The 12905-nt window shown below is 42.1% G+C and overlaps 1 protein-coding gene across 2 annotated transcripts in view; it reads right to left on the bottom strand.

Moving 5' to 3' along the window:
- plekhn1 (pleckstrin homology domain containing, family N member 1) overlaps positions 1 to 12905 on the bottom strand; it is a 59090-nt gene that overhangs the window by 25980 nt on the left and 20205 nt on the right. For both annotated transcript variants that reach the window (XM_060852079.1, XM_060852080.1), the window contains exons 6-8: positions 7668 to 7807; positions 4560 to 4709; positions 3091 to 3171 (exon numbers count right to left, since the gene is read on the bottom strand). In XM_060852079.1, the coding sequence (XP_060708062.1) occupies positions 3091 to 3171; positions 4560 to 4709; positions 7668 to 7807 (371 nt within the window). The remainder of the gene's footprint in view (positions 1 to 3090; positions 3172 to 4559; positions 4710 to 7667; positions 7808 to 12905) is intronic.

Below are 12905 nucleotides of genomic sequence, written 5' to 3' on the forward strand. Positions count from 1 at the left end.
TTTTAGACTCGGGGAGGAAAATCCAAGCAAGCACAGAGAACATGCAAACTCCACAGAGATAATCATCTGAGGGTGGAATCGAACCTGGGTCCCTGGTGCTATGACACAGCAGTGTCAACCACTGAGCCACCCCAAACAATGAAATCCTAGCTTCATTTTGGCCAGACAAAGCATTCTGCATATTGTATCGCACACAGTCATACCAGTGTTGACTGTTCTGTGCTTCTAACCAGCCCAAAATGTGAAGAAAATCAGAAAAGAAAACTAGAATTTAAACAAAGCCGTGAAACATTATGTTACAAAAGACACACAATGATGTCAGGACATGTGCATCTCACAGGACGCCCGTGGACCCACAGCATTGCAAGCTGGAACGGAGTAAACTGACTTCCATCAACTTCACCTGGGAGTAGTTTAGTGAAAGAATTATTTTAATCAAATCTCTTTATGTCTTTTTTATTGCAGAATTTCTCCTAGATTTCTCCAGTTTTATCTTGAATTGGACTTTGATAGCTATTAAAAGTTCAGATGGTTAGAACATCCTGTCGGCCGCTTTAAATAAAACATGTCATTCACAATTTCCCATTTGTGATATTCTCCAGGAATACAGCTCTCACAAACAGTGGGACTTCACTGTCATCTCTTGCATTAGGGACAGTGAGTTGTCAATGTCACTATTCTGTCACACTCAAAAGACTTGTTCAGTAATCTCCTAACGTACAGTTTTAAACAGTCATAGAGATCAGAGTCGAAAAGTGTGGCACTGGAAAAGCACAGCAGGTCAGGCAGCATCCGAGGAGTAAGAGAGCTGACGTTTCGGGCATATGCCCTTCATCATAGCAATGAACAAACACCTAACTATATTAATCTCATTTACTCGCCCTTGGCCCATAGCCTACTATGCCCTGGCATATTCAGTGCTTACCAGACACTTGTTAAATGTTGTGAGAGTACCTGCCTCTGCCACCCTCTAGGTAATTTATTCTTCCTCCGATTTCCTCTAAACCACTTGCTCCTCACTTTAAACTGATTCCCTCTTATCTTGGACAAATCTGGCACGGGGAAAGGATTCTCATGCTCGACTCTGTCTATGCGATACATAATGTTGTTTACCTCAGTTAGATCCCCCTCAGCCTCCTCTGCTCCAGGGAGAACAAACCCAGCCTAACCAGCCTCTCCTTATAACTAAGACTTCCATCCCAGGCAGCATCCTGAATCTCCTCTGCACCCCCTCCTGTGCAATCACAACTTCCTAACAGTGTAACAATCAGAACTGCACATGGTATTCCATCTGTGATCTAAACTATCTTTTATAAAGCACTAACAAGACTTCCATACTCCTATATCCTTATTCCTTTCCATCATGACTAATCACTGTCCCCAAAATGTTTGCCCAATGAAACTTCTACCACGTGACCAACGTCTTTCCAAGGATTAGGTCTCACACTGCTCCATCCCTTGTAGAATTATCGATGGACTGCCACTAAAAAATTGACCTGGATTCACTTTAAAAATTCCACCCTGTCTAATCTTTTCACACGAAAATGATCCCAGTTAGCAAAGTTGAAGCCCACTACAATTAGAACCCTGTTTCTCTCACACCTTTCTGCGATTTGCCTGCATATCTGCTCTTCTAACCCCCTTCAACTTTTGGGAGGCCTGTAGTATAATCCCAGCAAAGTAATCACCCCTTTTTTATTTCTATGTTCTATCTAGACGGCCTCATTTGAACACCCTTCCAATGCTTGGTGATGGTTTCCTTTATTAATAATGGAAATAATATCCCCTTACCTTGCTTACTTTCCCTGCCCCTCCCCCATTCTGCTTGACAGATCGAACCCCTGGAATGTCCAGTTGCCTTTCCTGCCTTCCTTCAAATGTGTCTCACTGATTGCAACAATATCATATTCCTACATGCTGATCAATGCTCTAAGTTAATCCACCTTACCAGTCATGCCTCTTGCATTAACATAGATACAACATAGCTTTCTAGACCTCCCATGTGCCTTATCCTTCAGCTACTGGATTTTCCTGGCATTCCTTCTAGATCTGATTGGATCTTGTTCCTGACTTTACATCTGCTCTGTTTCCCCTGCCAGACCAGTTTAAAACCTCCCCAACAACAGAAGTAAACCTCCCAGCGAGGAGAATGGAATATTTCAGTTCAGGTGCAACAGCATCAACAGGTTCCACCTACACCAGAAACAATCCCAATTACCCAAAAATCTAAAGCCCTCCCTCCTATGCCATCCTTTTGGCCAAGTATTCATCTGGGAGGAGAATGTGAGGTCTGCAGATGCTGGAGATCAGAGCTGAAAATGTGTTGCTGGAAAAGCGCAGCAGGTCAGGCAGCATCCAAGGAGCAGGAGATTCGATGTTTCGGGCATAAGCCCTTCTTCAGGAATCCTGAAGATTCCCGATTCCTGAAGAAGGGCTTATGCCCGAAACGTCGAATCTCCTGCTCCTTCGATGCTGCCTGACCTGCTGCGCTTTTCCAGCAACACATTTTCAGCATGTGTTCATCTAACCTATTTTCCTATTCCTATACCCAATAGCATGTGGCATTGGGAGCAATCCAGAGATCACAACTTTAGTGGTCTTCCTCTTTAAATCTATTACCTAACTCTCTCAATTCCTGCTGCAGGACCTCATTTCTTTTTTTAACCTATGTCATCGGTACAACATCCCCCCTTCAGAATGCCCTGCAGCCAATCTGGAGATATCCCAGACCCTGGCATGACTCACTGAGTCTGTCCCCTCAGTTTGATTGAGATACCAAAGTAAAGGGAATAAGATTTATGATATAGAATGGCACCAAGTTTAAAAGAATAAGAGGGAGGTTGGATTGTTTTGTGATCAAATTGATACCAGTCTGAGTTTTAAAAGCCCTCAAACTGTAGAAGGAAGGGAAGATTTCGGAAAATAGATGTAGAGTTTTAAAGTACTTAGAGCTCACACAGAAGAAGAGGAACAATTCATATACGGTTTGAGGTCACACAAAAAAATTAGACCGTGCGTGTTGTAGATATTCAAAGAGAATTGGAAAATTCCTTCAATATTTTGCAAAATAATTGATAATTGTACTTTTACCTTATAATGTAGGACATGATTTTCTTCAGCCAGAATCAGTAGCGTCGTTGGGAAGAGAACCAGAAGACGGTCATGTTGGTCCTGCAGGGATAGTAAGCACATAAACTAATTTAATCAGGGAGAGTCAAGGCAGGAGGAGGCCATTCACCCCCGTTTCTGCTTTTCATTTAGATCATGCTGGTTTGTTCCTCAACTTTAATTAACAAATTTTCACCTCTGACCTTAGTTTTTGAAAAATGAAGATGTTCCTATTTAAGATGTGTCTATTTCCACAATCCTGGTGTCTGTTCCAGATTGGTATAAAGGACGATTTATCTGCCTTTGATTCAGAATAGGTCATTATACAGCGCAAGGGTCATACCTTCTCACTTCGTGCTGTTAATCTGCAACATTTGGAGGGATACTGAGAACTTAGTGTCAATTGATATCAACAAATAGTTCTTTTGTCTTGTGAGCCAACAATGTCGAAGGTGCCCAAACCAATTGAGATAAATTATTAACAGCTAGCTGGAAAGTAGGGACCTTCAACCTATATCTGGTTGTAAATCAAACTCCCATGCATACAAGTGCTAATCCTTACACCAAACAAAGCAGCTATGTGCATCCATACAACAGCTCTCATGTAATACAATGTCTCAGTGCACTTCACTGGAAAAATTATCAAACAAAATTTAACACCAAGTTTCCAGAGGGGGTATTAGGGTAGGTGACCAAAACCTTGGGGAAAGAGATCAATTCTAAGAAAAGTCTTAAAGCTAGGACGAGGGTTGGAAATTCGGCGAAATTTAAGGAAGAATTCTGTCATATTAGGACTAAGTGGCCTTTGGCACAGCCACTGGGGTGGAAGTTAAAAATCAGGATGTGCTGAAGGTCAGAACTGAGAAGTGCAGAGAACCCACAAGGTTATTGGGCTACAGATGTCCAGCTTAAAACATATGTTTCTTATCCATCTCATAAAGGCACCAATTATAAAATAATTTTTGTATGATTTAGCAGGCTCAAGGGGCCAAATGGTCTACTTCCTTTCCTATTGCTAATGGTCTTAAAAGTGGTAATATGAAAGGGTGCATCTACAGTTGGAGAGACATCCCTTGCTGCATATCCTTACGATGTTTGTCAGGAGGATAATGGCTGTCTTTGCAACTGGCTTTCAAGACAATCAGAGATTGAATAAACAATCCTGCTGTCTCAAAGTACAAGGATTGATTGAAGCACATGATCCCATTCATAGGTTCAAAGTCCCAGGAAGAGAATATGACATGTTGCCAACTCTCTACAATTGTCCTGAAGTCTCTCAGGACAAATTGACTGGTGGTGGAGGGGGGCTATACATAATGAAATTGCGGGAATGTTTCCAAGCAGAATTGGCAATAGAGGCAGTACAAATGCAATGGACTGAATGGCTTCCTTTTGCACCATAATTATTCTTTCAATGCAGCCCCGTGATGTTATTGTTAATGTCTGAGTACCTGAAAGGGCAAATGCTGTAATTTGTTCTCTGATATCCAGATGACATTGCCCAGCGAGTTGATGTGAGTCCTTTCACCTCCCTGAATTGGTCGGTTCAGAATTAACGTCCTCAGATCAACACTTTTAGCATATTGCCCCAGTGAGTTGCGCTGTGTGAAATAAAAATAAAAATAAAAAATGTCCCATGAACACAAAGATCTGCAGACACTGGAAATCAAAAACAAAAGCAGAGATTGCTTGGAAAGGCTCAGGAGGTCTGGCGGTTTCTGTGGAGAGAAATCAGAGTTAACCTTTTGGGTCCAGTGATCCTTTTCCTCAATAACAAATTGTTGACCGTGCGCTGAGTGATAATATCTCAGTAACTTCAGTACAAGTACTGCAGTCAGGTGCTCAACATTCCCTGGTATAAAATCCCATATTCAGGAAACAAAATCCCCAGAATGCATGAATATCTCAGCGTCTTGTGTTATGGGGCACGCATTTGAGAATTTGGATGCTACATTGGTCACCTGTAAAATTTGCTTTGCAAAACAGATAGAAAATTGTGCAGCTTCTGAGTATGTCTGGTATTCCAATGCAGCTTCCAGGAGAAAGTGAGGACTGCAGATGCTGGAGATCAGAGCTGAAAATGTGTTGCTGGAAAAGCGCAGCAGGTCAGGATGCATCCAAGGAACAGGAGATTCGACGTTTCGGGCCCGAAACGTCGACTCTCCTGTTCCTTGGATGCTGCCTGACCTGCTGCGCTTTTCCAGCAACACATTTTCAGCAATGCAGCTTCCAGTCAGTCAAAGCTGTGCCCAGTTCTTTAGGATTCCCCCCTATATGTATTTCATAACTGACCCACAGCAGAGCTTCCAGCATCTCATCCAAATCCATAGGTGAGCCCAGACTAGGAACATCAGTCAACTACTTAATTGAAATACTTATCCCTGCAGTTCCATTTTGGGTTGTAGCCCCACAATGTGACCTTTCCCCCTCTCCCCGCAATAGTCCACTGCCATTCTAATCCTCCGGTATATAAACAAAAGAGGAAAATAAACAGAGCGAACCCTAGAGAAAAGAATGAAGAGATAGGAAGGAATTACATTGAATAGTTCAAATGACACAATGCTCCTGGAGAGCAATAACTGAGATAACGTCCAGCATCGATAAAAAAAAATTCCGGTAACCTATTTGCCAGTCATTGGTATCTGTTAGATTCTGGTACCAATCTGTAGCTAGTATAAACCTCAGGATTAATGTGTAACGACTGAATATCCTGCTAACACTGGGAAGTAAGCTGAGTCACAGAAGCTGTAATGGGTTTACCCAACAGGTTCCAGTCATAAGGGCAGTAGGGTTACTGCAGAACAGGAAGGGTGAGCTAATTCTTTTCAACTTGCTCAAATTCAGAATCAAATTGTTGTTGGCTCATCCTTCATGTTCATCTCTTAAGTGTCTATTCCCAGGTGTCCTCCAGAAGTCATGCTACGTTATCATTGCTGCTGTCCACTCAATGAGTGTTTAAACTGTGACCCCAATCCAAAACTGGGCACATATTGAAATATCTCAACCTGCCGCATGAGCAAGCTGCAGTCATCACCACTGTTGCAACTCACAGCATCACAATTCACGAGCTCTTGGTGTGTAAAACTAGCTAAGGCATTCCCCCACAGAATAGCTAACTGCGATAGTTTAGTTTCTTCAGTTTATGGTCATGTTTGTTTCGACCTGCTATAATAATCTTCAAAGGGCCTCAAAGGGAGATGATAAATGTTTAATGTTATTATTATTTGTTGTTAAAAGATAATACCACCTCACGCAAAGAAACACTGGGAATGAGATTTAGCTTATTGAATCTTGACAGTGAGAAAGCCTTATTGATGGAGCCCAGCACCTTTGCTGTTTTAGAGGCAGTTATAGAAAAGTATGGATTGCATAAAAATCTTCACAAACAGCTGGCATATGCACCCCTTCACAATTCCACAATTCACACAGCAACGATGAAAGATTGTCTGTCTACAACAAAGCCCTTTTTGCTTTTCTCAAGTAGCTGCTAGTCACCTACCCAGGATAACTGATGGAATGCACTGTAATCCCACCTGTGGAGGACAAAGACTTACACTAAGGGCTCCACAGTAACATGGCATTAAGGTCAAGATGCCTGAAGGGAACAGTCTTTATGAAAAAGGAAGTTATAGGTCCTGGAAGAGCTCAGATTTCCCAACCTGAAGACATGCCATAGCTAAAGGCGTAGTGTACACTCCACCTGACCTCTTCCTGCACACCAACATGCCCCTGTTCAGTTTCAACTATTGCAGATGAATTATTCTTGGCGTCATCAGCATCTATACAAAAGGACAGTTCCTGTATGGGTTGGTGATATGTCATATCTAATGTTTGAACTCCACTCTTAGAGTCTGTTACCACAGTCCAGTCTCTTACTAAAGCTTTCTCAACCTTCAGCTCCTGAGAGAGAGAGAGAGAGAGACGCGATGAAGGATGTTGCTTCACCAATTGCTTGAGACTGCCTGCTTCCCTGAGCTCCTGGCATATGGTCCTCACCAAAGTGTGGATACCCACAAGGCAATGACTCTCACCATCTCCATCTACATCTAGTGAAGAAGAGAGTGACTCAGTCTAAGTGCTTCTCTGTTTAACACGTTGTTTGCAATGGAGCAATCAGAATAATGGTGCACAGGAGAAGATAAGTCCAGACTGCTTTTCCTTTGACTCACATCCATCAATTTTCTCTCTCACTGTAACTTGCAGAAGGAACTGTAGCTCAATCATCCTGACTTTCTTCATTCGTTCATGGGAGGAGGGTGTCGTTGGCTAGGCAGCATTTATTACTCATCCCTAATTGCCCAGAGGACAGTTAAGATTCAACCACATTGACTTGGAACTAAATCTGTTCCTTCAGTGTTATTGGATCAAAATCCTGAAAATCCCTTCCTTAGAGCACAGTGGGTGGGGTGGGCGTTCACACCAGATGGACAGCAGTGGTTCCTAGCTGGCTCATCACCACCTTCTCAAGGGCAAATTGGGATGGGCATTGAATGTTGGCTTAGCCAGTGATGCCCACATCCTGTGAAAAGATAAGAAAAGGCAGCTGAAAGTGAACTTACATCAAGCCCTGTGCACGTTTGTGCTCGAGGGGAATCTGCAGTCTTGCTGCTCACTTGTCTTTGCTTGTTGAGATAATACAGCCACTCCTTCACCTCTTTCTCCGTGGAACAGTAAACTGTAAAGGGATGCAGCAGAGGACCTGCAAACAGACAGAGTACATGTACATGCATGTCAGTTGTAAATTCCTGTTCACTCCGTGATGCTGAAACCTGCAGAATGCTGAGCTCCTCCAATCCTGACATTTTGTACATTTCCAAATCTTCCACCAAAGGTGTCTGTGTCTTCAATCATTTCACCCCAAATCCCTGACATTCCCTCCCTAAACCTTTCCCCTTTCCCCCTTTCTCTCATCCCTTAGGATGATGCATAAAACCTACCTTTCCAAGCAAGTTTTTTTACTCCTTCTAACTTTTTAAGAGACTTGGTATCAGACTGTGTTGGTAAGAGACATTTTAACTATGTTAAGCTGTTATATAAATGCAAGTTGCTGTGGTTGACACTTGCAGCTCTTTTCTTGAACTGAGCTATTTTATCTGCAAATTAGAAAACAGTACAAATAGTTTAGATCATCTATTTAAGTTTTTGCATTGGTAGTTTAGGAGAGGAAATTTGGGATCATAGAATGGCATAGAAAGAGGCCACGAGGTCCATTGTGCCTGCACCAGCTTTCTGAATGAGCAACTCATTTGTGACTTTCTCCTCCCATCACATGCTCAGTAATCCTTTCCCAGGAATAGTCTAACTAACTTATAACTCCTCACAAAGAGCAAGAGATTGGAAACCTTGGAAGGGACTTCCACATAAAGTTAGAACTATAGTCTCACTCACAGTAAATGCATTAAAAGTTGCATTGTTTGTCAACTGAGTTTTGAACCTTTTAACAACAGCGGAGAGCCAACAGACACCTCCAGCCTGTCTGACATTAAGAGGAGGCGCGAGAGTATCACAGGAACAAACCGTGTTACTCAGGTATCCAAACCAGGAGTGAAATAAGAGAGGTTTCTAGGGGAGGTGAGTTGTGGCAACATGAAGTGTTCAGGCATGTGACTGATATAGAGACATGGCTTTACACGGGACTAGCAGATAAAAGTGGAAGAAAGATAACGTGATTGGTTTTAGATTATTCCAATCAAGAGCCATGCAGCTACCATAATACCATAGAAACAGAAACTGGAGGAGGCCATGCAGGGCCCTTCAGCCTGCTCCACCATTCAATAGGATCATGACTAATCTAGAATTCCACACATCCACTTTCCTGCCCTTTCCCCATAATCCTTGATTCCCCTACTGACCAAGAAGCTATCCATCTCAGCCTTAGATACAGTCAGTTCTGAAAACGCATGTTTCATCAAAGCAAATTGCCTTTAACGCAATTGAAGAATTCAGACCGCCATTTGTAGAACGCAAACTTTCCTTCCCTGGATTGGCTATAATGTGATTCCAGCCCATGAGGTTAAACAGCACAGCTATTATTAGATTTTCTTATAATGTGAGATCACATGAGAACAGAACTATTGTGTTATCTCAGAACCAACTGTATACACATGGGCTCTACCCCCAGAGGTCTCTGTGGCAAGGAGTTCCAAAGATTCACAACCCTCTGATAGAAGAAATTTCTCCTCATCTCAGCCCTAAATTGGTGCCCTTTTACTCTGAGATTGTGATACAATGGGCCTTTTTCACCTTTATAAACATCTATAGCAACGAAATGAGCACTCCCAGTACTGTTCTAAGACCCGTGCCTTTGTCATAGAGGGCTCTTCAATTCACACTATCTTCTTTGAGTAATCAAATGTTTTGTAACCTTCCCACAATTTGCTGAGAGTCGTGAGTCATACAGTTAATTACTGATACGTTGCCAAGTTTGCTAGTAAGTTATTTGACAGATAAAAGTATGTGATCTACAAGTAAATGGATCTCAAGGAGATTACAAAACACAAATCTCATTCAGGAGCTCCGAAAACCCTGTTACCAGGATGAGCAGAGTTCAAGTGGTTTCCACCATCAGCTGAATCCTGGTAATGAGAATCCGACTCACATCACTTCCAAATACAATGAGGTCCTCTAAGGTGGAGTTCAGTATGTCAATAACTCATTTGTATCTCCGATACAGAACGATGAGTTCAATTGCTCCACCAACTGGGGTTACCATGAAGGACTCTCCCTCTCAACCTTTGGGGTCGCACAATGGCTCGGTCGTTAGCACGAGTGCCTCTCAGCACCAGTGACCTGGGTTCAATCCCAACATCAGGAATGTGTGGAATTTGCACATTGTCCCCGTGTCTGTGCAGGTTTCCTCCAGGTGATCCAGTTTCCTCCCATTGTCCAAAGATGTGCAGGTTAGGTGGACTGGCCATGCTAAATAGGCTGTAGTGTCCAGGGATGTGCAGGTTAGGTGGATTAGACATGGGAAATGCAGGGTTATGGGGATGGGGTTGGTCTGGGTGGGACGCTCGTTTTAGGGTTGGTAGGGGCTGAATGGCCTGCTCCATATTGTAGGGATTCTAAGAAGATTATCTCCCCTCACCTGAGCTGTGGTGACCGTCAGGTTAAACCATAATGCTTTGTTTGTCTCTAAGCAAAATCAGCCATGTGGTCAATAAGACCATGGTGTACAAGGTCTCATAGCTTTCAAAACAAAATTAAATCTAATTTAATGATTATAAAATAGGAGAAAATAGTAATTTTCTTGTTAACACAGTCCAGCTATTGTGTGGGTTCACTTTTTGGACATTAACATTTGCATTATAATGGAATTTTACTCTTTGATGCATTTTAAATAAAGCATAATTGTACAAAACTCCATGTTTGAGGTGTAGAAAGATTTAGGACATAAAGGTGGCCATTCAGCCCATCCAGTGCCTCATGTGTACATCCAAATGGATGTTCTTTTTGATGCAATGCAAGTTTGTGCACTGAGGCGCTGGTCTTGCACAGACATAGGCTGAATGGCCAATGTTGTCTCCTCACCTTTTCATTTAATGAACCCCTGACCTCCATTACACTCCAGGTAAAAAAAAAACTCCTCAATTCCGCATTAATCCTTCAACTAATTACTTTAAATCTATGTTTTCTGATTATTGAGCTCCCTGTAAATGGAAATAAATCTGTCCTATCTGTTCTATTTCAATCACTCATAACTTTATACACCTCAAAAACAACTCCCTTTGCCCTTCTCTATTAATATCAATGTAAATATCCTGTTTATTGTCAAAGGCTTTCATGTCTGACCTCCATGCAATCAATGCCTCATTCAAAACTCACTGAAGTAATAGTTTTATCATCAAGATGGAAAGTACACTGATTGATAAGTTCGACTTAATCACCAAACAGGGCACAGTGCGCACGCAAGTTTTTGATAAAGATATTACGCCACAGCTGCAGGCGGTTTAGTTCCAGCAGATTATAATTGCCCTGATAAAAGGCAATAATTTTATTCTCTCATTTGTCATTTCAGTTTCCGTCAAACAAAATAGCCTCTTCGCAGTCCATCAGAGCTACGCAACACAAGGAATCCAGTTACAATGTTAAAATTCACACAACATCAGATGGTAGTCCAACAGGTTTATTTGGAAGCACTAGCTTTCAGAGTGCCCGATGGACTATAACATGAAGCTGTGTGATTTTTCACCTTGTCCCCCCCCAGTTACAATGACCATTAGGAATGTCCCGAACATCAAATGACCCTAGAGGCTGGCAAAAGTTTAAGCTGCAACAATTCTTTATCCTTGTGTTTTTCTGCACATAATTTTTAAAATACTTTTCACATCGCTAAACATGCAGCCAAGGCTAAAGAATTATGGCTTCCATGACAAACTGTGGAATGCAGTTCTCAAAATCTCAGCAAATATGGAAATTGACCAACTGAACCTAGTCCTTCAAAAGTAATTTTCCATGCTAACATTGAGCAGTTCTAACAATCAAAATTAAAGTTTTAGAAACTTAAATATTCAGCAAATAAATTGTGTTGAAAATTATTTTTGTCTAAATGTTAAGTAATATTCTCCCTAAAATGGGACGTATTTGTCAGTTCAATGTGAGTGGCCTCCATTCCTGATGAAGGGCTTTTGCCTGAAACGTTGATTTTCCTGCTGCTCGGATGCTGCCTGACCTGCTGTGCTTTTCCAGCACCACTCTAATCTGGACTCGATGTGAGTCAGTGTCATACAGCACGGAAACAGACCCTTTGGTCCAACCAGTCCGTGCTGACCATAATCCCAAAGTAAACTAGTCCCACCTGCCTGTGAATAAATATCCCCGCCAAACATTTCTTACTCATGTCCTTATCGAAATGTCTTCTAAACATTGGAACTGTACTCGCATGCACCACTTCCTCTGGCAGTTCATTCCACACAAGAACTACTCTGTATAAACAAAATTGCCCCCATGTCTTTTTTAAATCTTTCTCCTCCCACCTTAAAAAATGTCCCCTAATTTTGAAATCCCTCACCTTAGAGGAAAGACACCTACCATTTTACCTGATCTGTATCTGTTTACATGATTTAAAAACCTCTATCAGGTCATCTCTCAACATGCTATGCTCCATTTGCTATTAAATAAGATTATTCAAAAATCTTCAGTGGGTTATCCGTCCCTGCAATTAATACTTTGTAGGAAACATATTCATGAGTCAGGGAAGTATATTTATATCAATAGAGACAAATAATCCCATAGTTTCTACCCCAGGTAATAATTGTATGGTTCAAGATCTGTGTTCATTTACAGTTCTGTTCTGAAGTTTGCATCTGCCTTGTAACCTGTGGTGGAAGGAAATTAGGTTAGCATCGGACTGTTGACCAATCAGGTGATTCTTCCAGGTCATGTGGTCACTGCTGCTTCGTCTGGGGCAAGTGTGGAAGGAGCAAGAGAAAGAATTAGGGGAAGGAGAGAGAGGAGGGGGAAGTGGGAGAGAAGACAGAAGAAGGAATGGAGCCGGGAGGAGGAAGAAGAGAGGGAAAGGGAAAGTAAGAGAAGAGGGGAAGAGGATGAGGCAGAGAAGAGGGGAGGAAAAGTGGAGACATGACAGGAGGGATGAAGAACAAGGAGGAGATGAGATGGATGGACTGAAAAAGAAATGGAGAGGGGAAAGTAAGGGGGAACTTAGTGAAGAAATGAAGGCAGAGGGGAGTGTAGCGATTGGGACCGCATTGATGATGAAGTTCTTAACTGAGGTTGTTAACCTGGGTCAATCAGGAAAGCCTTTGGTTGACCAATATAACCAGGAGATGAAAATCTCC

This window comes from Hemiscyllium ocellatum, chromosome 37 (assembly GCF_020745735.1).
Source record: "Hemiscyllium ocellatum isolate sHemOce1 chromosome 37, sHemOce1.pat.X.cur, whole genome shotgun sequence".
NCBI lineage: Eukaryota > Metazoa > Chordata > Chondrichthyes > Orectolobiformes > Hemiscylliidae > Hemiscyllium > Hemiscyllium ocellatum.